This window comes from Haliotis asinina, chromosome 15, assembly GCF_037392515.1.
Source record: "Haliotis asinina isolate JCU_RB_2024 chromosome 15, JCU_Hal_asi_v2, whole genome shotgun sequence".
Taxonomy (NCBI): Eukaryota; Metazoa; Mollusca; class Gastropoda; order Lepetellida; family Haliotidae; genus Haliotis; species Haliotis asinina.
The window spans coordinates 26,208,755-26,236,697 of NC_090294.1; the positions used below are offsets into that span (position 1 = coordinate 26,208,755).

General features: G+C 38.7%; 2 protein-coding genes and 1 non-coding gene across 4 annotated transcripts; 2 read left to right on the forward strand and 1 right to left on the reverse strand.

Moving 5' to 3' along the window:
- Positions 1 to 206: 206 nt before the first annotated feature.
- LOC137265850 (coiled-coil domain-containing protein 172-like) lies at positions 207 to 17,962 on the reverse strand. Its single transcript, XM_067801310.1, has 9 exons — positions 17,878 to 17,962; positions 15,947 to 16,032; positions 14,471 to 14,587; positions 13,766 to 13,931; positions 13,179 to 13,280; positions 11,875 to 11,977; positions 10,291 to 10,471; positions 7,938 to 8,012; positions 207 to 1,910 (listed from the first exon to the last, which is right to left on the reverse strand). Exons 1-9 carry the CDS (start codon positions 17,960 to 17,962, stop codon positions 1,755 to 1,757), a joined length of 1,071 nt encoding a protein of 356 aa, XP_067657411.1. The 3' UTR covers positions 207 to 1,754.
- On the forward strand, positions 4,130 to 4,202 carry Trnat-ugu (transfer RNA threonine (anticodon UGU)). Its single transcript has one exon. It is a non-coding gene; the product is annotated as a tRNA-Thr (tRNA).
- A 2,279-nt stretch (positions 17,963 to 20,241) lies between the features above and the next one.
- Positions 20,242 to 26,817, forward strand: LOC137265344 (uncharacterized). Of its 2 annotated transcripts, none has more exons than XM_067800728.1 (7): positions 20,242 to 20,551; positions 21,809 to 22,230; positions 22,762 to 22,825; positions 23,682 to 23,835; positions 24,105 to 24,278; positions 24,709 to 24,856; positions 25,340 to 26,817. In XM_067800728.1, exons 1-7 carry the CDS (start codon positions 20,424 to 20,426, stop codon positions 25,567 to 25,569), a joined length of 1,320 nt encoding a protein of 439 aa, XP_067656829.1. In that variant the 5' UTR covers positions 20,242 to 20,423; the 3' UTR covers positions 25,570 to 26,817. The 2 variants fall into 2 exon arrangements, with proteins under 2 accessions (XP_067656829.1, XP_067656830.1); XM_067800729.1 differs by having other exon boundaries at positions 20,275 to 20,551; positions 25,343 to 26,817.
- The last annotated feature ends 1,126 nt before the right edge of the window (positions 26,818 to 27,943 follow it).

Genomic DNA, 27,943 nt, shown 5'->3' on the forward strand with positions numbered 1-27,943 from the left:
TTCAGACAGCAGGCAGCCTAGTGGCTACAGCATTCGCTTGTCATGTTGAAGATCTGAGTTCGATTCCCCAAATGAGCAAAAACTAAACTAAAACTAAACTCGTTCACTTACTGTGAGACACTGACTAGCTGAGTACATTGATTTAAAAACTGCTTTGACAATATTCCATGATGCAATTAATCAGTGTGGAAGGAAACACTCAACACGCTTCATAGCCCTATTTCATTTGGTGAAACACAAACAACACGCACACCAAAGCAAGAGAGTGTGGCTTTATGCCAGTTTTGGCAACATTCCAGCAATATCAGAAAAGGGTACACCAGAAGTGGGTTTCACATATTTAACTGGTACTAAAAGTCAAACCCAGACACTTTAACCATCAAGCTACTCCATCACACCCTGGACCAATTTAACAAACAAAGACAACATATCTACAACTGGTGGCGTTGGGATTGGCTGGGTGGGAAAGTGTTCGCTCATCACCTCGAAGACCCGGGTTTGATTCCCCACATGGCTACAATATGTTAAGACCATTTCTGGTGTTCCTCATCATGATATTACCAGAATATTGCTAAAAGCAGCGTCAAAAAATTATCTGCAACCTTCATGCACAACAAGCTGATCCTGGAATAGCCTGGAAAACAACAACAAAAAAGGTCAAGTCAGGCAGCTGGGACAGTCACAGTCAGCTTCTGACTGATAGGTCATTCAGATATGTGTGAATAAAAGCTATTCAAACATATCACAAGAAAGATACAGGAAATGTTTTTGTATTTACTTAACATGACACCTATCTGCATAATGAACTCAGTATCTGTGTGCCCTGGCTTATCAGCTCACAGCACAAGGGTGTAAACAGGCCATCCTCAATGATCACGGATCTGGCCTCAACCAGGAAGTAGAATGAGGGCAGGTTGAAGTGCACCATAAGTTATCTTGCGACAAACAGCTTTGTTCTGTCAACCATGGCAACCTGCCGCAAATCCAACATGGCTGCCTAAGAGAATGAGAACGATGGGCTTCATGCTAAGTTTATGAATATTTCTCTTTCATCATAGCATATTAGTGGGAGGAGAGACTGAAAAGATTCTGGTTGGAGATGTTTGCTACTTTGGCATGAATGACAAGAAATAGTATGGAGCTGAAAAATCAAGGAACTAAGGGGAATCTGGTATTAAACACAGGATCACAGGAGCCTTGTATTCCTAAGGGAGACAATGAATGTTATTTTAAGCACCACTCTCAAAATCTGCATTAACGAATAAACTCTCAAATAACTAGTTAACAAGTAATTTTCTTACATTTTTGTGGAATATATAGTCATTTTCTATCAAGGTATATTTAGTATGACATAAGTAAGATTAAAAGAGTGCAGTTTTAATGAGATTTAAAGGCACGATGTCATGCTTTTTCTACAACATTTTGGTCTATGATATGTATGTTGGGGAATATGCACTCATGTTAGCTTCCTATTGATACAGTAAAACCTTATTATCCCATAAGACTTTCCGCAAACAGATAATTGAAACTTCCATCAAATTCCAAACATACAACACTTGATCCCATTAGTCGCCTCTTACGACAAGCATAGTCACCTTTTATGGCAAGTAAGGGTTGCTGAAGGCCGATTCCATCCCAGATCTCAACAGGTCATTATTTTTAGAGACGTGTGGCATGATAGTGAGTCTTTAAAGAAAATTGCTGACAAGAGCAGTTTGAGGTCATTATCATAGTCAGTATAGTTTGACAAGTAGTTAAACTCTCCTCTGTCTGAATATCAATTTTCTCGGGTGTCCAATATCCTTCGGAGAGTGTCCGTTATCTTCAGCTGGCAGGGTATTTGTGTCAAGGTCAGGGAGGATCATGTCATCATCAAAATCCCCCTCCTTCAACTCAACACCAACTTCATTCTGAAGGAAAAAAAATACACTTGACTATTTCACAAGAAATGGTGAGTGCAGTATTGTCACACTAATTTGAGAATAAGCAGATGCTTTGCTCAACTTGCATCCTAGTGAGTTTACTTGAACTCTGTACTCAGCAATATTCCAGTGAGTGAGTGTGAGTGAGTGAGTTTAGTTTTACGCCGTACTCAGCAATATTACAGCTATATGGCGGCGGTCTGTAAATAATCGAGTCTGGACCAGACAATCCAGTGATCAACAACATGAGCATCGATCTGCGCAATTGGGAACCGATGACACGCGTCAACCAAGTCAGCGAGCCTGACCACCCGATCCCGTTAGTCGCCTCTTACGACAAGCTGAGTCGCCTTTTATGGCAAGCATGGGTTGCTGAAGGCCTATTCTACCCCGGGACCTTCACGGGTCAGCAATATTCCAGGTTTATGGCAGCAGTCTGTACATAATCAAGCCTCTGGGAAAGACAATGCAGTGAGCAACCAGGATACAATGACAAGTGTCAATCAAGTCAGCAAGCCTGACCATCCAATTCTGTTTTTGCCGACAAGCTTGGAGTACTAAACATCAATTCTCACCCAGATCTTCACAGGTAACGAGTCACTTATGTTTTAAGTATAAGACAAAGTTAGCTATGTACATATCCTGCTGAAATTCAGTAAAATTTCAATAAAAAGGTTCTGCTACAAATCAGAAAAATACAAAATGTCATGCTTTCACCTAATCAGAGCTCCAGATAAGACGCATATTGGCGTGTTTCACACAATAAAAATCACATTTACCCACTTAATTACAAATATGGGAGTACAGAAACAAAAAAAAATCACTTAATCCAATTGGTCAATAATACCTAACATATGCTTACTCAGTTAACTAACTTGGCTTGCATGTATGATAATTTGTTGACACCTGAACTGTACAACAGCATTAGCTAATGTTAAGCGATGTCTATATATATATACACTATTACAGCCATAGCCATTGTTTGATTTACAATTTTAATGAAGAGAGATATTGATTTATAAATGTGTGATTAGTCAAAATTCAGATTAAATTTTAGTGTTGAGAAATGAATTGCAACTGTTTGGCACGATACAAACTATTACAAACTCAGGCCTGATGAGGAGCTTTAATATTATATGTTACGATGTGTTATTTACTCAATAAGGATAAGAAACTCTGTGTAAAAGTACTCAATTCTTTAACTAGCGGGAATATACAAAATGCTAAATTTAGTTACTCCTAAAAAAATGCAATTACTCATTCATAAACAGTAAAAATAACGGTAAAATACCCCAAAATACCTAGAGCTTTCCCTTTGAAATGATTATCATGCTATCAACAACATTAATCCTTTTATATTTTCTTCATAACTTACCATCATTTAACCACTAAACACTCCCAAATACTTCGAATTCCTTACCTTTTTAGCAAAACAAATGTTACATAAAATATGGGCTGAACATTATGCCCCTACTTTACTGTTAAGAAAAAATTGGTGTTATGATAACATCAACAACACATACTGTACAGTATTTGTTTCACTGGTTTGATACACACACATATTTAAAGGTTTTATATTTAATTTAACCAAAACTAGTATAGATGATAAAAATAAGCAACTCTAGCTCGCTATATTTAACAGCATCAAATATTTTACACCTTTAGCAAAAACCAAATATAATATTTTGGGGCCATATTTTCTATAAAAATATATAAATCTATAAACGCACAGTGTTATGAGTATATTTGCATTGTAAATAACAACTTCTGTAGTAGAATTACTTTGTTTTGTGCACCTTAGTGATGTCATGATGTGTAAACACTTTGTTTCTTTTTAAGCAAATTAATTAAAAGAACGTGTAATTGTAATTTTTTGTGAAGATTGATAGGTGGTGTAACAACAAGTTATAGATATTGACAAAATGTAGACTTTGTGTAGTTGTAGTAATCCAATAGATATAAAGTACAGCTCTATAGTTCCACCCCAGTGCATCATGTTAACCTTTAAAGCACAAGTCCATTAAAAATGGTAAACATGAGTTACAATAACACAGTTATCTCCTACTTGGGTCTCAGTGACCTGCTCAAGATAGCTTCACTGTCAGGAAGCTTGCTTTGCAGATTAGGCCGGTCTACAAATAGCTTTTCCTGCTGGGGAAAGTAGGTCAGTCATATCAGCCATTAATTCCACCAGCTGCAACATGTAAGCCTCCATAGCTCAGTGGTTAGAGCACTGGTCTTGTAAACCAGGGGTCGGGAGTTCGATCCTCCCTGGGGGCTGGCAGGTGTCTTTTTAACAGTTTTGTTTTTTTTACATTTTTTAACAATCCTCATTACTATGTTAGGTTTCTTGGGTAATAAGCAAAAAGCACAATATACAAAAATACACAAATTTTGTTTTGAGAATAAATTCCTTAACATCTTGAAAAGATATATTTTTAAAACACACACAAAAAATTAACAGCATCCTTAATTTATTTTTCAAATTCTTTTGACAAAAATTAGGGTGCCAGTTAGCTTGAATCAATGTCAAACAAAACATACTGATCTTTTTGTTACAAGCACTATTCACAAATGGATTGTCAGCTACTTCCCAGGAATTCAATGTCCCTGGTTGAGACACATACCTCTATTACTGTCCCTCTATCTGCATGCTTGCCCTGTGTTACATTCCTGGCTAGCGATTCAAAACAGGCAAATGACTTGGAGACTTTACCGAATGTCATCATATCCTAGGTAGTTCTTTGTCTGAATTGTCTGGTCCAGACTGACACGATTGTTTACATAGTCATAGCAGAGCTACAGATAATGTTTTTGATCACTGAGTTATGTAATTGCTTTAGTTCATCTAGGAACACTAATTTTCTTTCGAGTGACCAGATAAATTGTACTCATCCTATGCAAAATCATTTGGGTAGTTTCCCGTTAATTTTAAAAATACAATAAAAGTTTAAATGTTAAAAGCACTGTTGGCAATAAAGAAAAACTGTTTTTAGCCTGTTACTCTATATCCCTTACATTTACATAACTGCAACTATGAGATGTTGAAATAACTCACTTCAGTCTAACTGCAAGAGACCATCCAGAGAAGCATGTTTACTTGTAAAATCTGGCTAAACATAGAAAAAAAATGACTAGCTGCCCAAAACAATTGATCATACTATAGATGGCTATTAGGTCACTCATCCAGGTATGACGACGGAAAGTCGACTTACCTGGCACAAAATGTATACACTGCCTACTGGCACATGGAGTCATCTCAAAGATAGTTTGTGCTATTTCTTGTGTGTTGAATATGTCTCATTTACTGATTAACAATTCTTAAATGTCTTTCTTTTGTGAAGGTATGTGAAAGAGCATGATACCTGATACCCACCCATACTAAAGCATCATATTAAATGTCTCATTTCTGACAGTACAACAGACTTTGTTACATGTATTTATATTTGTTCTGTTGTATGAAAAACGATATGCAAACCTGCAAGTTGCCAAGTTCATGTCCTTAAATAGAACCTCTCAATATCCGTCAGTTAATTCATCTATCCACCGGTGTGCAAGCAAATATTTGATATTTTTGTGTGTACGCATGTAAGATGACATTTATTTAGTATTTACAAACTTCGAGCATGTACTTGTACACAACAGCCATAATATGAATTGAGTCTTCACATAAATATTTGCCTAATTTATGCAGATATGCAGGTTGCTGTACCTCTCTATACAGTTGAAATATTAATGGGTGGTCTTAAACTACCACAAAACAAACAGATCCACAGAGATCAAACTTGAAGGCATAAACTTGCTTGACGTTACCATAAACATTATGGTGTCCAGGAAATACTTTTTTCCTCCAAGCTTATGTGAATTAAAAGCTGACATACACTGTTATATTGGCTAATTAGAATTGTCTAGCCTGCAACTTAGAGGGCTATACCTTAATGGTCTAGGACAATGCCCATCCAGACAATGCTCACGTAGGACAATTGCCACCTGGACAAATGCATCCCGGACAATTACCATCTGGACAATCCCAACCCAAAAATAAAAGTAACATGAAGAACATAGTTCAGTTTCAACATTTATTCATGCCAACATATGTACCATATAACAATATTTCATATCAAACAAACAGGAACTATTGGCTTCTCCTTGACATGCTTGAGTATCAGTTGTACTGATCCTGAACTATTACCTTCTCCTTGACATGCTTTAGTATCAGTTGTACTGATCCTGAACTATTACCTTCTCCTTGACATGCTTGAGTATCAGTTGTACTGATCCTGAACTATTACCTTCTCCTTGACATGCTTTAGTATCAGTTGTACTGATCCTGAACTATTACCTTCTCCTTGACATCCTTTAGTATCAGTTGTACTGATCCTGAACTATTACCTTCTCCTTGACATCCTTTAGTATCAGTTGTACTGATCCTGAACTATTACCTTCTCCTTGACATCCTTTAGTGTCAGTTGTACTGATCCTGAACTATTACCTTCTCCTTGACATCCTTTAGTGTCAGTTGTACTGATCCTGAACTATTACCTTCTCCTTGACATGCTTGAGTATCAGTTGTACTGATCCTGAACTATTACCTTCTCCTTGACATGCTTGAGTATCAGTTGTACTGATCCTGAACTATTACCTTCTCCTTGACATGCTTGAGTATCAGTTGTACTGATCCTGAACTATTACCTTCTCCTTGACATGCTTAGTATCAGTTGTACTGATCCTGAACTATTACCTTCTCCTTGACATGCTTGAGTATCAGTTGTACTGATCCTGAACTATTACCTTCTCCTTGACATGCTTGAGTATCAGTTGTACTGATCCTGAACTATTACCTTCTCCTTGACATGCTTTAGTATCAGTTGTACTGATCCTGAACTATTACCTTCTCCTTGACATGCTTGAGTATCAGTTTTATTGATCCTATTTAATACATAACTAATGATAGCATTTAAGTAAGGAAGCACTATTGTGTGACTTACGTAAGGTTACTGTAACTTTTAATGGTTTTGCCATTTTTGCATATTTACTGATGTAGCGTGAACTCAAGTTCTTTACATTCTAAAAGAGGTGCATTGAGGTGCATGTGGAATAGAGATGTACAACTCTAACTTACTACAAAGACTACTAAATTAGATTAATGATGAAAAACAAAAGGATGAAACCTGTACAATTGCTGTTTTTCTAGCAAAGTATGTATGCTCACCTTATATGAACATTCGCATTAAGATTCATCTCAAAATATGTATATTTAAAACAGTAGCACCCAAGTTTAGATTTTACCAAAGTGAATATTGCACAAATTAAAAACTTCATGTGGTATGGTGGGGATTATAGTGAAAATAACTGGGTGGGAATAGTCCTAGGTGGTAATTGCCCTCGGTGGGAATTGTCCAGGTGGGTATTGTCCAGGTGGGTATTGTCCAGGTGGGTATTGTCCAGGTGGATATTCTCCGGGTGGGAATTGTCCAGGTGGGTATTCTCCTAGTGGGAATTGTCCTGCTCCCACCTCAATTAACAAACACTGGGGTCCCAGGGACCCCTAATTACTGGTATTAGTTTTAAGGCAAAAGGAACTATACCTTTTAATAATTTCCTGAGAGCCTAGAATGAATCACTGATCATGTGGTATGAAATGATACACATAACTGCTTGGAAAGAAACACCAAACGCGTTACAAAAAATCGTAGATAAGTTGTGGGTACAATGAATTTTATTGTGTCCGACTGGATGCAGAGAATTTCTCTCTGCATCCATTCTTTACATATGTGCACACTGGACCCATATTTGTAAACCGAGTAAAACCCTGACAGTTAAAGCTTATCTGTTCTAAGTGAATGAATTTTGAAAGTACAACATGGGGACCTTGGCAAGGACTGTGCTCACTGGGCAAAACTAATAACTGATTTTTTTAAAGTACTGTATAAGCATCTCATTTTAATCTTATATTTGGAGACCATTGTCATATTGTTCGTTTTATCTCCTGATATAAAAAAACTCATGTCTCACCTCTTTAACAATATGAGAAAAATTGGAAACACAAAATCTGTTGCTTGTGCTGCTCTCAGGAATGGTGTCTTGAGGCTGTAACATGGAAAATAGCATCCATTTGTTCATTTCTGGACTAACTTTCCTTTCTGAAAATCAACAGTATGGCAGGTCATTACTTTCAAATGTGCAGACAATATGAACTGGATGATCCAGCTTTGTTACATTTTTACTCACACAGGGGCAGCAAGGAAGCCTAGGTGTTAAAGTGTTTGCTTGTAACACCCAAGAATTGGGTTTCATTCCCCACATGGGTACAATGTGTGAAGCCCATTTCTGAATTCCCTCGCCATATTGCTGGAATATTGGTAGAAACTGCATAAAAACATATTCACTCACTCACACGTACAATACACTGTTGTATCATGTATTGCCATTTAAATAATTTAATAACATCAGTCACAAAATATGATATCAAACAGTTACTAGCAAACCACTCAAATTTGAAACTACAGTATAAGCCCTCTAAACCAGCATTCATTGAGACAGGCCAGAAATGCTGGTACAGAGAGTATGCCAGTGAGCGAGGGACACATTGTGACATGACAATTAATTTACATTACAAGTGACATGTGTCACTTACCAATTTACCTCACCTACCTAGACCTAATCCTTATCCATACTTTTATCATGCAACATCAATGAGCTTAATGTCTGAGGTAATCCACTGTGTTGTAAATACACATTCCACCAATCAGCAAATTAACAGGAGAGCCGAGATACCAGATACTGGTTTAGAGAGCGTAAATTACAATACTAACAGTCAACTGGGTGGTCATTATTGTGCCAAAATACAGAAAATACAGATGCCAGAGTAGAGGGCATGCAAATGATCATTAATTAACCAGCTTTAGCCAGGACCAAATTCTAGTGCCGATATTGAGGGCATACTGGATAAAAGGGCTTCCGGTTTCCAATGCATGTCACGTTTATGGTAAAACTTTTGCAAATCTACTGACACAGATTTTGATTGTCAGGACCACTAGCATGCAAGTCAACAAACCTAGTGACAAACTTTAACCAAGATTCCCACTGGAATAGAGACTCTTGGTTTAGGTTCACTCTCAGCAGCCTGAGACTCATATTTCAGCAATGAGGGCACTTATCAACAATTCAAACATGCACAATTCAGGGTTCATACAAATTATCAGCCACAAACTATAATGCATTCTAAAGTCCTATTCAAGATCTATCCAACAAAGAATTTTAAGTAATTAAAGGCACACATATGAAACATTAGTTCAACAGTTGGCCCGACCATCAAAGGGAAATAAGTCATAGCTACATGGTTGTGATGGAAACGTTATGCATTGCAACAGAAATCAATCAACACACATTGTAACTGCAAGGTATTTTTCATGTTGCAGTCTTCTGTAATATATTATAGCTAAAATGGCTAAAATTATCATTAAAACGCCTGCACGCTATCAGAAATGAGCAGGCCACAGTGTAACTTGATAATGCCTGGAAAATTCTTGATAACGGGCCATTATTAAGCCCGTTGCTATGTGACATATAAGTAGCTCAGCTGTTGAAGTTCAATCACCTACAGCTCGTTTGAACTTGAGTTCATTATTGACGATACATCTGGCTCACATTCGTCATATGTACCTGTGCCATTATGCAATTTCTTGCCTTTGCTAACCATAACAATTGTACCATAAATTACCACATACAGTAATGAAAATATCGACTTGAAGTCTAACGTTGTTGAGCACTGAAAACAATGGGGCCTGGTAGTATGGGCAAAGGCCAAAATTGAATGTCATCACTCTCAATAGTGACATCATCTGTGTTGCTCTATGACATGTTTAAAGATGTATTTGTAAAAAGTGTGTCAGTGACCTCCGTGGTTTGTTGTTTAAGCAGTAAACCGATGCTGTTGTTTTCAGTCTTATTTTATTAAAAATTCTATTCATTTTAGTCATAATAACGGTAACACTATTTTTCAGGGCATTAACATTTGCAGAAGCCTGAGGCCTTTCATAAATGGACCGAAAAATGCCCTGAAAAATACCATTACCCTTCCAACAACTTGGCAAGTTTTGATAAATTGAGGGACTTTTCAGGGCGAGTCACTTGCAATTAGGGCCTTTACAAGGATTAACTGAATGTAGGGCTATTTTAGGTGAAATGTTCCTATTTCAGGCTTTTTCAACGTGCATGAACCTTTCAATTTGATATTGTCATCAATACCATCTCCTTGTGAGGACATTTCATATCAACATGATTCTAATCCACAGTCACTTCAGCTAGGTAGCGTTGCTGTTGCAAACACTGTGAAACCCTTTGGAGAAGATGTGTAAATGTTTACTTGTGGCTTGAATGTATCTTCATCATGCTGTGGAGGTCTCTGCTGCTGATGCTGTTTGTGTTCTTGCTGCTGCACTGCCTTCAGTCTCAGCTGCTGTTGAAGGCCGTTCAGCTCTGTTTGGAGTGATGTACATTTCGCTTCAAGATGAGCAGAATGTAATCCCTCCAGTTCCTTGTGTAATCTGCAAAAAACCATACCTACATATCAGTGACTGGATGAAAAATACATGAAATTCAAATTTCAGCTACCTCAAAGTAGTGCTGTGCTGTGAAAGAATGGATTGTAATCAGGGTAAGATGACTGAAGTGAGACTTGACAATGTCAGATTACTACACCTACAAGTGCAAAGATTATTACAATGCGCATGCAAGTCTGCCGACGCTTTTAGTAGCCTGCAATGGTACAAGAATCTGTACCAAAATGACAACAGACTGGCAACAACTAGCCATGTTGTTACCTGCCCTGTACCAATGACAACAGACTGATGGCACTTGCTCATGTTGTTACCTCCCCTGTATCATTGACAACAGAATGGTGGCAACTGGTCATGTTGTTCCCTCCCCTTTATCAGTCACAACAGACTGGTGGCAAATGGTCATGTTCTTACCTCCCCTTTATCAGTGACAACAGACTGGTGGCAACTGGTCATGTTCTTACCTCTCTTGTATCATTGACAACACAATGGTAGCAACTGGTCATTCCATATATCACACACTTTGATTGCCAATGCGTGAAGTTAACTGATAACCTTCACTGCAGGAAGCATGTTACTCATGTACACAGTTTAAGTAAACTTAGTCTCAGTGTTATTCATTACACTCCACCACTGAGTCTAACAAACCTTAGTAGAAGGTCGCGTCATGTAACCTTTGAGTGACCTGATGACCGTCCAATCAAAAACAAGACAGTTAAATAGATTTAATCAGACAATGGTTACTACTTGGGGATGGGAGGGACTTACAAAATACTCAGGTCACTGACAAAGATCTTTCCACAAACACAAATCTGAATATAACACAGTTAATTGACCTGCAGTATATACGATTTGGGGTTTCTGTTGACATGGTTACCATTAGCTTATATTTCCGCAAGATGACATCCTTGAATATTGCCTAAAACACTATTCTCAACAACTGTTTACTCACCATTGTGATAGTTGTAACATGTGCCATGTACATCATCCGGAAGTGAGCATTCAGAATCGTTCGGGTACTAATCTTTTTGAGATAAAAACTTCAAAAGATATGTGTGAATGTCCACTTACGCAATTTGGTAAGCTCCCATAAGGTTTTGTTAGACTCAGTAGTGGAGTGTAATGAAAAGTACTGAGGCTAAGTTTACTTAGACTGCCCATGTACAAGGCACAGGGTGCAGCCCGATAATGGAAAATAAACATAATCTACTTCCTACATAATAATGACATACATTCTTATTCAAACTTTTCTCGCTGGAAAATTTTCAAACCCTTGACATCTAATAGAGAAGGTTTACAACTTTTGTATCATTTAAGTTCACCTTACATACTGACATTGATATATTTAGTTATGCTTAAGTTACACGCCAATATGATATGCATCCTCATACACTTTAAAATCCTCTCCGTTCAAAGGGATGCCTGCAACATGTGATTTTTCTTTCTCAAGGCCTTCAACCAGTTCTTGAGCAGCCCTGATCTCTTGTTCAAGCTCTGCAACAAACAAGAGCACAAACATATCTTGGATCTCTCCACAAAACTATGGCACCTTAACAAAATATAAACAGCATATACATCCTGAAGAGACAAGCAGAGACCATAATTATTATACATAGTCTCTGATCCAAGTAACATTTGGAAACACTTACAAATGACACTTATCTAGCCTCATGTAAGAATGTCGAGTTTTGATTGGTCCATGTGACTGATAAAATACCATGTATATCCATCACAATCCGCCAGCAGGAGTATAAAAGTTGTATACTCCTGCTGCGAAAGTCATATCATCCCGCTACGCCTCGGTGACGATGCGAAGTGAGAAAAGCGTGCATTGACAAGCCTTTAGTAACGTGCAGTGCATTGGGTCAAACGATCAGCTGGTGTCAACATGGCAGCAAGTTATTCAATGTGTGTTGTTTTGTTTTCATTTAGTGAAAACATTCAGCTAGATAAATACGTCATCACATCATGTCGAGGGAAATACAGGGTTTTATCAGTCCCTCGCCTGAGGCAAGGGGAATACAACCTTACGAGGGACTGATAAAACCCTGTATTTCCCTCGACACGATGTCATAACTTATAATATCTGAGATATCATCAACATCAGATTGAAATATTTGTAAATGATCACAGCACGTACGGTGTATTTCTGTATGGATGCTTTCAAACAGCATACTGTAAAACCATAAACTGTACAAAAAAGAAAATTCCCTGACAGCCTAATGTTGAGATTGCTGTTATCAGGACCATAACATATATGTTTAGGGACTTGTAATGTAGAAAACAGGATTGACATGCACAAAATTAGTGTCACTCACTGTCAAACACTTACTGTCCCAATATGTCACATTACTTATTGTTATACGGGGAACTGAATTGAAACATATTCCAATACAATTAATTGGCAAATACACAATCTAGTGTACATGTACTGATTGTGAAAATCATGTACAACAAAACATAACCTTTTATTGTTTCATGTAAAACAAATAACTGGTTTTCACACAAACGTTCTGTGCAAGCATGCAAGCCAAGTTCTGTCTAGTACACTCAGGCGTGTGTGACGATAATGTCCTTCTTCAACAGACTTCTTGGATCTGGATTTTAATTCACATCTGTTTGCAGATTACTTAGCCACATCCCAAAACAGCTCAACAGAATCCTATGAGCTAAGATATATCCATTTATGACCTACCTGCAAACTGAACTTTGGTTTCTTCCAAATTGTTGTTTGCCTGTTGGAGCTCTTCTTTTAGTGACTGGCCTGCAGTCTTTCTCTCCTCATACTTCTTCAGCTCTGCTACACATAATGGTTATGAAAGTACAGGTGTCTTTCTCATCGCTCTAATCCTTAACAAAGATTTCGGGATTCCTCTAGGTCCAAATGAGATTTAATAAAGAATAAAGAACCCTGGTCTGGTTTTACTGAAACATAATTTCGAAACAGGACACTCAGATGGGCAGATGGGCAGATGGGCAAATGGGCAGGTTGGTAAATAGTTTGGTTTCTAGGCTTTTGAAATCCACTTAAAAAAGCTTCATTATGAAAAAGGGTGTCTATAAAGATTTCAAACAAAATCAGACAGGGTGAGTGAGTTTGGCTGAATTCTCAAGAATAGTTTTGAACAAAGTACGAGGTACATGTGTAGCTATTATCACCAGTCATGAAACATTCAGTGGTCCTAGTAAGTGTTTTGAGGAGCCACTCTTGTCCAAATTATGAAAGGAAATCATGAACAGTGTTATGAAATCTATCTTTTTACATATCTATATATTCCTTACCTTCAGTGAGTTGCTGCAGTGGTTGCTCCAGCTGGTTAGCTTGTTCCCGAGCCTCCTTTTCCCTTCTTGCCAAACCAGAGCTGAGCAGGTCATAGTCCTCACTGAACAAACTTACTTCTTTGCTGAACTCAGACATAGCGTTCAGCAATTCTGTCTGAAGCTCCTTCTGTGAACATCAGAGTAGAGTATAATAGGCCAATGTATAAGGGGTTGGATGTACCCTGAAGATTCGGTGTTGGATGGGTTGGGATGAAGTGGTGTATGATGGGTTGGTCTGAGGAGATGCTGGATGGGTTGGGTTGGGTTGAGGTATGGCGTGAGTGAGTGAATGAGTGTGTGAGTGAGTGTTATACACCACACTCAGCAATGTGCCTGCTATATGGCGACAGTCTGTAAATAATCAAGTCTGGACCAGACAATCCACTGATCAACAGCATGGGCAGGTATGGGACAGGTAGAGGTGATGTTGGATTGGTCAGACTGGATGTTGACAATGGAACCACACAGCAGGTGTATGTAATTGCCTTGGAACCATTATTGAAAAAGTTCTAATTTCATAAATGTTTGATTTATAACTAAGTTTGTTCTCTTGATGTCTGAAAACAGGTGTCTATGAAATTTAAATATCTTCATTTTCAATCTTCAGTCCAAGGTGCTTATCTTACAGCAAAAATGGAAGGCATCCTCATGAACAAAACTGCCTACCAGCTGTGATTTGACATGGTCACTCTCCGCGTCTAGAGCCTGTCTCTGCTCCAACAAGATGGCCTGCCTTGATGTAAGGAAGGAGAGCTTCAGCTCTTCTTGCTTCCAGTGCTGCACCTGTGTGCCAGGCAAATCAGTCATATTTATACAGATTCAGAAGAATACAAATTCAAGTAAAATTCAAGATGAATCCATGACATTCCTTGTGGACTAATCATTTTACCATTAAATAATTAGCAGAGAATTTTTTTAGTGGATTATTGTAAATATCTATAAATTTCAAACCCTAGGAAATGTGCTGAACATAGCTTAGAGCTCCAAATAATTATTTCAACCATTGGGCATCCTAAGTATACACCATTAAACATTTTCTTTAAGTACCAGTGATTTTGCTAACTACAGATGACAAAAACTTTTTTCAGCTGGTCATCCTATGATAGGATATTTTTCTATATTATTACAAAATATGAAAACGTATATCAGTTCTTTTGAATAACAAACAGTCAAGTACCTAGAAAATGTACCAATCTGACACCCTAGGTATCACTGTGATGTGTTATGGTTTCTGAACACTTATGAAGCATCTGCTGTTTTCTCATTGACCATATGAACAACTGCAAAACATTTCAATCACTAAGAAAAGACAATTTTACCTTTTAAGAAAAAACTGTTGCCATCATGTAAGTATAAAGGGGTTAAAGTTTTTGCTTGTCATGCCAAAGCCCTTGATTCAATACTCATACGGGTATGATGTGTGCAGTCAATTTCTATTCTCTTCACATAACATTATTGAAATACTGCTGAAAACAGTGCAAAAAATATACTTACTCTACAAACATTGCTACAAATATCACTTCTAAACAATCCAGGGCAGTGGGGTAGCCAAGTGGTTAAAGCGTTCGCTCTTCACGCCGAAGACCCAGGTTCAATTCCCCACATGGGTACAATGTGTGAAGCCCATTTTCTGGTGTCCCCCACAGTGATATTGCTGGAATATTGCTAAAAGTGACATAAAACTAAACTCACTCACTCACACTAAACAATCCATGTGTCTCAAATATTCTTTGAAAAACTATTTATTGATTACAGAAACAGTTAAATCCATATACAGTGTTTGCTCAAGGACATAAAAATTTAGTTGTCATCCTGACTCCCTGGTGTCATGAGACGAAGTCATGGACATGTTTTGGGGAGTCAACTTCAGTTTGGAACTTTCACTAAGGACGCAGTAGCACTGTCACAGTTTGTGTCAACAATGACACAAGCTTCTAACTACACTGTGTACTCGATATAATTTGTGCGTCAAATGCTCATTTTTTTCTGTATCATGATCAACACAACAGATACACCCTTGGGTCTCATGGATCCATGGTACATCACATATATGTCAAAATTGAAATCCCTATCAAAGCTGTGTGAGTTGAGCAGCCAATGAACATCCAAAACATCCTATTTTACCGAGAATCAGCATGTTACCTTCAATAGTAATTGTCCTTTAAGTCTCTTGTGTTCATCTTCTGACTCTTCCAGTTCTGTCTCCAGGGAAGACAGTTTGGACTTCACTTAAACATACAGAAAGAGATCTCAAGGATGGACTGTGCCCAGGGAACAGGGTGTATCAGTATTAATGTCACTATTGTACAAGTAAAGTACAAGGAAAGACATGACGGGTCACAGTGTAGAGAAGTGCATGTTTTGATAATTTCTTGAGAGCCTAGAATGAATTGTTGATTACATGGACTGATGGATGAAATTATGCACGTAGCTACCCTGAAGAAACCACCAAACATTTAACATTGTGATGTGGTAACAATGAATAATATTGTGCATCCTCTGGATGCATTGCTTTTTTTCTGTATTCATTCTCTACATTTCTGCATAATGGATGCATATTTAGGTGTCGAGTAAAATTCTGATTAGGGCCATTTAGCATGCTTGAAAAAAAGAGACATTAAATTGTCATTAAACCTTTGTGAACCAATCATGAATAATGCTTCCTTTAAATTGTTGTTTAGTGTTGCACTCAACAACATTCCTCCTATATCACGGCAGTGTGTAAACGTTCAAGCATGGACCTGGGCCCTTATTCTCGAAACGTTCGTAGCCATAAGAATTCGTAACTTTGATCATAGCCAATGTGTTAAGAATGGGCTTAAGAAATTTGTAGGGCTACGAATGTTTCGAGAATAGCTAGCCAGACAACCTAGTGATTGAATAGAGCACTGTTCTTCATCATCAACCCAGTCAGTGAGTCTGCCCACCCAATCCTGTTACTCATCAGTGTACTTGTTTTGAGGGAAGCATTGCAATATGCGTTGTTTGAAAGGCATTTTGTGATATAACAGTATACAGTAACACTGTATATTCCTACTCATTAGTCCACCATAGATTCTTCACACAGTTCACTGTGTTCCTAATGATTTTTAAGTAGACCACCATAGATTCTTCACACAGACACATATAGACCAATGTGTAAAACTGAAATATTTTCTCTAAACCCAGACACAGACAAAATTGTCCTGAAGTTTAGGACTTCAAACTGGAGTACATGTAGTAAAATTAAGGAGGGAAAAACATTTATATCAGTTACAGCACACAATACACATGAAGATTAAAAGCCCTGGATCTTCAGCCCAGGAATGTTTAGAAGGCTGATCTCTGAAGCAGTGCAGTGCACTGCCTTCATCATCACAATCATTGCTTTTAAATTACATGTACATACTGTATGTACTAGATCTGGGTCTACAACTCAATTCTACACTGCCCATTCCTTAGTGGTGACTTGTAAACCTCTTCTTCTCAGAAGTTGGGTGAAAGAAACAGAAAGAATGCAAATATTGGCTTTGCAACTCCCACTGTGTGAATCTGCTCTAAATACAATGTCCCATGCAGTAACCAGTGTTTAACCTAAAATGTAAAGTGAGTGATTGTAACAATTGTTGGAGTGGATTGTTGTAGAGGTAGTATTAACTTTATAAATGGGATTTTGTATGCGATGTCATCAGTTTGCCAGACCTAATCACTTTGTCAGTTTTCAGTGCAGCCATACTGACATCACACATATATATTTACTACTGGTACGAAGAGTAAGATATAAACATTGGTACAACATTACATGTACAAAAAACTCGTCTTTTCTATTGCCCTTTCAGCTACTGACAAGCTAAAATTCCTAATGGGCAGCAAAAAAGTCACATTCTCCCTGCATTATTCGTGAATTTAAAAAATATTTATCACCTCTGATTAATCAAATATCACAAGTCAAGCGTTTGCTCAGGGTTCTCGTCTAATATTTCGTAAACTATTCCAAGTAAGAGCAGAGACCATATAATCTATTATATGGTCTCTGGTAAAACTAAGAGTTTTAAATTCGTTATTTACTGTATGTATTGTATTTATGTGTTTACCTTCTTGTAAATAGTTCTTCTTCTCCTGTGCCTTCCTCTCTGAATGAATAATTTTATCAAACAAATCATGGAGAGTTGTCGTCATGTCTGCGTCTTAACTCCACTTCTTACAGTCGTATTACGCGCCGTAAAATGTTCGCGGTAGAGGTAATACTTCCCAAACAACAAATATTATTTTTGCAAGCTTCAGCACGCTTCAGCGCAATGGTGACCCAACCGCATCGAACTGTGGGATTGTGACTTATATATATGACATACTTATATATAATATTCTAAGACCATATTACCCACAAAGTCAAAAAGGTATCATTATCGGCATGGCTAATAATACAGTAACGTGTCATTATTCAAAACTTATCCAGACTAGACACAAGTCTGCGGTACTATATTACAGTAGGATAATTAAGAAATGATGGGCTTACCACGAAGAACTACGTTGGTGGTGTTCTAAATGAATGGGTGTGGTTTTCGCTGCTTCTAGCAATATTCCAGTAATATTACGAGGGTGAACATGAAAATGGGCTTCATACATTGTATCCGTAAGGGGAATCGAACCACGATGCTACCCCTACCGTCCCCAATTTTGCAGAAGTTACAGGGTCAGGTTGAGGGTTCGGAACTTAGCCGGGCACTTCCGAACTGCACTGTCTTCTCTGGTCTAGATAAAATCTCATCTTCAGCAACGCATGCTTGCCACAAAAGGCAACTATAGGCTTGTCGTGAGAGGGGACCATGCAGTGGGATCGGGTGGTCACACTCGCTGACTTGGTTGACACATGTCATCGGTTCCCACTTGCTCAGATCGATGCTCATGCTGTTGATCACTGGATTGTCTGGTCCAGACTTGATTATTAACAGACCGCCGCCACACTGCTGAAATGTTGCTGAGTGCGGCGTAAAACTAAACTCACTCACTCACTAAAATCTTATCTTACCTTCACGTAAAATGCTCATGCACTGGTCAATGACGCGTTAACAAGTTTCCGTGTCACCCCTCTCGGCATCGCTAACAATCGTATATTATATCACATTTAAGAAAAATACAGGGCTGGTAATATTTTGAAGTTACCAGCCCTGATGTCTGGCTGGATTCTTGGCTTATTTCATGCACTGATAATGGACCAAACAATTATGATACCATTTTGTGTTTAATGTAGTAAGTTCGTCTAGAGTTCACCATAAACCTGCTGTTAGCAAAAGTAACTTTTACTAATTTACTTTACTCAGGTCTAGTGTTAAGACCCACTGGTCTGGTAGTAAAAATGCTAAAGTAGAACCTTGAGCTGTTATATCAAAAGAGCTTTACGGCAGTATGGCGACATACCAGCTGAGACTGTAGCCAGACTAGCAAACATTAAGAAACGCGAATAACAACACTAATGTTGTGGATATGCACTTCTTATTTTGTGAATTTGACGTTTGACATAGATTCTGATGATTCTAATGTCGCAGTCATCACTTGCTTGTCAACGACGAAACGTCGCCTTTCATAAAATAAAAAGTTGCATATAATATGCATAAAATTATAATACGTCATCACCACAATTTCTTGACTTGCTCATGAAATAAAAACGAGACATATGAAGGAGAGTACACATCCCATTTCGATGTTGACTGACATTGAACAATAGGTGCATGGTTATTCGATGATCGTATGGTTTGTTATAGTCGTGTTTTGGACGGTTAAAACGCTTGCTGTGTTCCTGTGTCTCATTTCAGCCAAGTATCAAGGTCATTTATAACGCTTATGAATTTCTCTGTCGATGCAGTGTGCTGTTTGTTCTGATCTTCAGTGTGCAGTCATTCATAACTTGGAGAGAACTGTTGAAGTGACTTCGTATGGTTGTACGTTGAGTTTGAGCTATATCGCCGCTGGGGAAACCAGAAATGGGCTTAACTCGCAATACAGATACCGGAGAATCGAACCCGGACTATGTGAATGAACACACATACAATTATTGAAGACGATTCATGCAAACTATTGTGCGTAAATCATTAATTTAATTTAGCTCCGATCACAAGTATGATTAAAAACACAACAGTATCTAATCTACAAATCCAGTGATACATATGGTAAATTGTAATTATCTTAATTATATTATGCGTAATTAAATGTTGCTAATCTTTCATACAAGACGGATTGATAAACAACTATGTTATCTATACGTTGCGAAGATAGTGTGTGTTTCCGGCGCTTGTTTTCGTCAAAACACGAGTGGTCACGGCGTTGACAAAGTTACTTCGGTTGTCTCCGTGAACAATCGATAGTGTCCGTAATACTCCGTATAGTTTTCACGTGGAGCCGGTAACCTTTGACCTTATGCAAATTACAACGGGAGCCAATCATATTTTGCTAATAACGTCATGTTTCGCGGAATCAATCTATTTATGGCTCTGTTTTCCTAGAAGCACGTTGCCAACAAAAACACTGCGTAACTTACTATTAATAGAACCTTTACTCACACTGTCAAGATTTAGGCGAGGTTCAGTTTGTATCAAATACATATATTCGTCATCTTAGGCTAGGTATAAAGTAAGTTTTGACCATGGCTGAAGCAAACATTCCCTCTGCACCTGATTGTGAAGACACCGAAGTTACACCGGAAGATTCACCGACAATGGCTGAAGCAAATTCTCCAACTGGCATGGATCGATTTCTACAGAAAACCAGAAGGTAACAATCTAGCAAATCAGCATTGTCAGCTTATTTAATATCTAAATTTGTTGTTCCTGAGACAACTCCTTTAGAAGGATTTACCTGAATTTGACGTCGAATTTGTTGTTCCTTTTTATATCACAAGTGAACACTGAAGCTAGGAACATATCAGTTCTGAACACAGTTGTCCGTTTTAACTACAAAATATAATCAGGAGGCATTCCCGACTACAAAAGCGTAACCTTTAATCTTTTTGTCCAAACAAGTCTTAGGTTTTGAAACACACGTCAGCTACTATTTGAAAATAGTTTGTAAATGCTTATGAACACATAAATTATTCATAATGTAGGAGACTGGCTCGCCCATTGCAATCTACTTTTGGTACTATGATAAGTTGATACAGAGACAGTTGATGCAGGCGTACTTTTTAGAGGTACCAGTTATCACCAACACCTGGCTGTAGCTAATGAGAAGACAGCTTGATTTGTACTTTCTTAGTATTTCACACATTGACACATCACTAAAGCAATAGGCTAAGAGAGTTAAAATCCCACAAGTGCCACAGCCAGTTGTTGGTGGTATCTGGTATGCAGCAATAATTGGTCTCTAAAGCCAATAGCTTCCTTTAATCTGACATAACTAGATTTTGGTTGCAATATATTTATTGAATACTTAGTCACTTTCATCACTATACATATACTGGTTGTTTGGTTTTATCATAAATGTAGTGACCCAAAATTGCAATCATTTTAGACTTTCATTCAACATGACTTGCTGCAGTTAAAGCAAAATTTAAACTTAATCAGATATTTATTTACGAAAACCATAATTCCTGAAAGGGGTATTGCCTGGACAAAACTATCAAGTCCATAATGTTCATTATAGGAGTGCTACTGGCAAACAAGGATAAGTTGAGCACCGACCTGACAGGTGACTCATATTAGCTTGTATGAGTGCTGCCCACTGGTGCTTCCCATTTTGAGTGAAGGGGCCTCAGGTTGTCCGAGATCAAGTGTAGTGCAGTGGGTGAAGTGTGTGGTTTGTCTTACAAGCAAGGTGTGTGCAGCTACACATGGAATCAATTTCATCATCACTAGCCTGCATCTGCTCTCCCTTTCATAAACCAAATGGGTTTGCTTATTCCCGTGCACCACCTACTTCTCGTAAACTCTTTCTCTACGCTATTCCAACTTATCCTTATTTTGCCAGTAGTTATAAATGTAATTCTCAATATTTAAACTGGTGACCAACCCATCTTGCTCAATCTGATTACAGCGAGCTCATGTACGAGTTGAGACAGATTAAGCATGGAGAGCGTCCAGTCACTGGTCAGAATCGGCGAGAAAACATCAACCAGTTTTTCGCCAAGCATCTTGAGGCACCAGCTGGGAGTGAAGGAAAAGAGAATGTTCCTGCCAATGTTGACACAGTTGAGGAGCATCGACCAGAGTCAGTTGTTGTTGAGGTTGAGGGTTTGTTTGAACAGCGTCGCGTGTCTTCAGTTTTGCAGTCAACTGCATTCAGGCGATCTTTAGAAAGAATAATTCGAGGGAGCATTGCTACAGCATCTTCAAGACCTCAACCCACACCTCCTCGTTCTACCACCCCTCAGCGTACACATCATAGTACTAGTCAGAGAGAGGAACAGCGGGCAGAGAACAGTCCATCTGTAGCAGTGCCACAGCAAAATTCAAGAGGTAGGGATAACATTGTCTTAGTGAGTGAGCCACTTTTGGCAATATGGTAGCAGTATCAGAGCTAGGGACACCCACAACAGGCTCCTTACATTGTACCCATGTTAGGAATCAAACCTGGGTCTTTGGTGTAATGATCAAACTACCAGGCTCACATTACCTTACAAGATAGCTGTATTTGTCAGTATTACTGTCACATGTCAAACTCACAGGAAACCATGGTAACATGACCTAAAGTGGGAGATATGCCTCATTATGCTGTCACTGATATCAAGATGCTTAGCTGTTCAAAACACATGCCCATGTATCAGTTTTTTTTATGTAATTTTTACATATTTTAAATTAGTTTTTAATCTTTTCATGAAAGCTGTGTATTCCAGTGGTTCAGGGAACAACTTTCCAGAAATATCTTTTGTCTTGTGGTCTTGGTAACACTGACCACTGTACCTTCTGCTTGACTGTATACCCATTGCTTCAGACAACCATGTGCAATTTGTAATTTGGATAATTGTTTTGGATTGTTATTTGTTTCAGCTCCATCACCTCCAGAGATGCGGGTGTCACCTCCACCTAACCCTCCCACTGACCAACCTGCTGGGTACGTTCCCGGTAACAACAATGAAAGTCAAACTTTCCATGAAGAGAAAATGATCAAAATATCTTGTTTAATGAGTGTCCGTTCCAATGTCAGTTGTAAAAGTCTGGTTTAGTTTAAAAGCTGAGCAGCAGAGCACTGGGGAACAGTTTTGGCATCATTCCATGTTTATGCACTTTGTGACTTACTATCTTTCCGTCCAGCTACTGCAGCCATCTTGTCCACTCCATAAACATTTTATAAAATATACTCTCCTAAAATCTAGATATTCCTTATTGATCGCTCACAAGAAAAATCATCATCTCTGATTCATCGGTGAAAGTCGGGGTTAGAATGTTTGCCTTCAATAACCCATGGGAGCATGGTGGGTGTGCAGGCTGGTAATCCAGACAACTAGGAAGTGCTGGGAATAAGCCCACCTGTGACCGGGTGTAAAAAAACCCTTAGAGTCACCTTTGTGTGCAGACTCTTTCTGTGTTGTCACAATCCCTAGTGTGCAGTACACAAACCTGTGCACTTTAAAGAACCCATGCGTCTGTTGGTGTATGACCAGATGGTGGCCACATGAATATGTACTATCACCTAGTTGCAGGTACAGCAACGCGCAGTAAACTTGGACAATGTACTGTGACTATGTGTCCCAGTCCACCCAACTGAATGGGTAGCTTGTAAGGATGGCAAGGCCACATTAACTCGGTGCACAAGAGTTGTATACTCCCCAGGGAGTTGAGATTGAAAATATGATGTGCCGTTCTGATGGACATCCATTGATCAAGAGAAAATAAAATCGCCTTTGAACTAAGCTCACTCATTGTTGCCGTCATCGTCAACACCATTATTCTTCTTATTATACTTGCAGCGTGGTTGCTCCACATGAGATGCCTACATGGCAGACAATCGCACACATTCAGCGTGAGGAGATCGTTCAGGAGATCAGTGAGCTCCTTCATAGTCGACTTGTGTCCTCGACACTTGATGGGGAGTTCCGTGGAACTCTGGAGGTCCATATGCAGGTGAGTGCTCTTTGTGTGCTATGGTCAGGGGATAATTCCTATGCAGGGATCAAAATAGTGCTAGTTTGTATGCTATGACCCAGTAAGTATGGAAATCGCAGGGGTGATATGTTTTCTATGTACCTCGCCAACAGATTATAAAAATGAAACTTACAATGATTCAGTCAATGGGAAAATGTGATAAATTTGACCAACTGAAACTATTATTTTTGGTTTTGATCTTATGCTTTGGAGCAGTTTTACTCATAGCCTCTGTCTGATTTTGACAGAACCACCTGGAGTCGTCTGGAGGAAATGGAGAGGCTGTTGCTAATGCCATCCGCAGTCTGCCAAACACCGGCATCGCCCACAATGATTTCAGTCATCTTGGTCTTGGGCAGGATCTGTTTGAAGACAATATTTCAGTGACCAGTATCAGTGCCACAGCAGTTCCATATGCACAGGTAAGAGTCTGGAACAGTCCATTGATTGTGAACAGAATCTAACCATCTCACTGACCAGTCACCATCGTGGATAAATGTAAACAAGCAGTCAAATGTTATGTCATCAAATCAGTAGGGTATATGTTCCATGTTTCTTATATCACAATTTTGAATCATATCATGTTTTGAAGTTTATGGATTTCTATAAACACTAACATTTGTGTTTATGGACTCTAACATTCGTGAGATGATAGTTTATGAAGTTAATAACATGGCCACTATAACTATGAAAGTGTTAAGAGTTACCTCCCCTGATGTGTTTTCCACGATGTTTTGCTGAGTTGCACAGGATCAGAGGACATCAGAAAATGACATAATTATTTTAATTATTGATACTCTTCATCTAGGTCAGTCAATACTGTTGACAATAACAATATGTTTCCATTTTCAGAGCAACCTCCATCTAAGTAGAGAGATTTCAAGTCTCAAGTCTCAGATGGAAGAGATGAAGAACATGATGAAGCTCTCCTTTGACCTTCAACTTGACATACAGAGAGCAATCAGACAGGAAGTTGCTGCTGCAATATCCCAGGCAACAGGTAAATACATGTAGAATGTACTGTTTTAATACAACTATAAATACAAGTCTGTGATGTGATGTTTTATGATCATTGCGTGAGTGATCAAGCTTACTTTTATGCCACTTTTATCAATATTCTAGCAATACATGGCATGCGACACCAGACATGGGCTTCACACAATGTCCCATTTGGGGAATGAAACCCAGGTCTTCGGCATGACGAGCAAATGCTTTTTCCAGGAGGCTACCCCACTGCCTCTTACAATCATTGACGTCACAATTTCTTTCCTGTTTATTGCAGTGTAATTACAAGAGAAATATCAATTTTGAAATTTATACCTGTTTTAAGAGGGTTCTTTATGAAACAAATCACAAATGAATCCAGCTTTTATTATTGCACACTTGAATGAATTGTCATGAATGAAATGTACAAAAAAGAAATTATGTTTGTTTTGCATTGTTGTTGTTGTTGTTGTTATTGTTAGCATCATTTCTGTTTCAGCAGGAGCTACCGCAGCCCCACCTGTGCCAGCAACAGCATCACGACCCGTCAACGACACCCACTGTCTGATCTGCCTAGAGAACACCACTGATACTGTGCTCTACCAGTGTGGACACATGTGCCTGTGTTACGCCTGTGGTAAACACCTGGTGTCACAGAGCGGCAAATGCCCAGTCTGCCGAGCACCAATCAAAGACATCATCCGTGCTTACAAATGCAACATCGAGTGAACCAACAGTTCATTAATAGAGTAAACCTTGCTAATACAGACATGCCAGAATACATTGATGGAGCATCTTTGCTTGAACAAATATTTTCCTTACTAAGCTGATGACTGGCAGATTATTGATTCCATCATAAATATTTTTGCCAAAGTGACAAAGTCAGTCTATCATACTCACACATTTCTTGTGTGATTCATTATTCATTATTCATGATTCTGATCCAGTTCAAAACATTGCCGGGTTGTTTTTGTCTTTTTTGCTTAAATTGGATATCAATTTGTCGCAGAAACTTTTCCTTTTGTTGCCATGGCTGTGAAGGTCACTGTACTCCATCACTATATTTAAATGCACAGGTCGTGATTTTTTACCTGTGATAACTATCAGACTCTTTGCTCTGTTGAATTGTGAACTGAACATCAATTTGTTTACAGCTTCTGATTTTCAACAAGGTAAAGATTAGGTTTGGGGTATTGTGCAATAGTTTGATACCATGCTCTTCAATTTTTGCCCCAAGTTCAATACTTATCATTCAAGGGATTTATCTTGGATTTTCAGAGGTATTTTAAAATGACACTCAAATCTGTAATGTGCAATTTACCCTCTTCTTCTTTATGTAGGGTGTATTTACAATGGAATGCAGGTTACCTCAACCAAACCATTGTGCCAGTTGTAGAAATTTTTACATGAAGAGGGAACTTTCTCAGTCCTGTTTAGGCATATTCATAGACAATAGGAGACCTTTGGCAGAATAGTGGCCTCTGTTAGGGTCCAGATAGATCAATAGCAGGTGAGATCATTGTTGATACTTTAAGACACTAGATCATTTGGTACAGACTGTTTGTTATATGCAGTCATTGTATAGCTGGGATTGTGCTGATTTAAGGGCAGTGGGGTAGCCTCGTGGTTAAAGCTAAAGACATGGGTTCGATTCCCCACATGAGCACAATGTATGAACCCCATGTATGGAGTCCCATACCATGATATTGCTGGAATATTGCTGAAAGTGGCATAAAACTAAACTCACTCACTGACTTGTATCATACCCGTGCTCAGTGTATAGCCAGGTATGGCTGAATCTATGTGATACCAACAGTTTGAGGTGGTGGTATTCTGTTGTGGAGAAGAATTTCTGGTCAGGTCAGGTGATAGCTGGCTATCATACCATGTTCGTAAATAATCACCAATTTATTGTTATTTGTTTTGTGTATATATGTATATTATATTGTTTATCAATAAAGACATATATTCAATATCTTTCATATGTTCTGTTTACATGTTATCTGATAGCTGGGATGCTTATGGTTAAAGCTTTCGCTAAAGACACTAAAGACCCATTTTCTGTTGCCTACATGGGTACAATGTGTGAAGCCCATTTCTGTTGTCCCTGCCCTAATGGAATATTGCTGAAACTGACATAAAACTAAACTCCCTCACTCACTCACTCATCTGAGATCTGGACATTGTTGTACAGAGCTGCCTGCCTTATGTAAACATCCTGCGATGGTTGTTTGAATCCAGATTCAACCTGATTTTGATACTTGTTTTTGTCAGCAATAGTTGTTTCAGTGGCATGTGTAAGACAGGTTATTATTATTAAATCGGGTGATATTACAGAAATAGTGTTTGAAGGACCAGTGATGATTAGGGTTAGAACTGCTCCTCAGTGAGTGAGCGAGTGTGGTTTTATGCTGCATTTTGCACCATGGGTTACACCAGAAATGGGCTTCACTAAATGTACCCATGTGGGGAATCAAACCCAGGCCTTTGGCAGGACGGGCAGATGCTTGATCCATTGTGGTAAGAGGTGTACAGATGATCAGGTGGTCAGACTCGCAGACTTATTGACACATGTCATGGTATCCCAGTTGCGTAGATTAATACTCATGCTGTTGATCACTGGATTGTCTGGTCCAGACTCGATCATTTACACACTGCCTTGTAGCAGGAATTTTGCTGAGTTCTGCTTTAAACAGCAAAGAAGCCTCAGTGAGATCTGTAGTCATTTGCCCTTGTCAGGTAGTAATCTATGATTACATGTTCTACATTTAACAAGGAGATGAAATGGCGGAGGTGAGTCTGAATATATTAAGGCAGTTGTGAGATGGGTCTTCAGCTGCTTTTGTTAGCACAGTATCATGGAGGTGGACACCAAAAATGGACGTCACGCATGAATTGATGAATGGAGCCCGGGTGCATGGTGTCCACTAGGCAATTAATCCCCCAGTATGCATCAAATGTTGGGTGGATGGAGTTAGCCTACTAGTTACATGGCATGCTGTTGGTATGAGAAACAAGGTTTCAATTCCAACCCATCACATATCTTACAGACGAGCCATAGGAAATACACATTCGCATTAAGGCTGGAACGGGTTGTAATGAG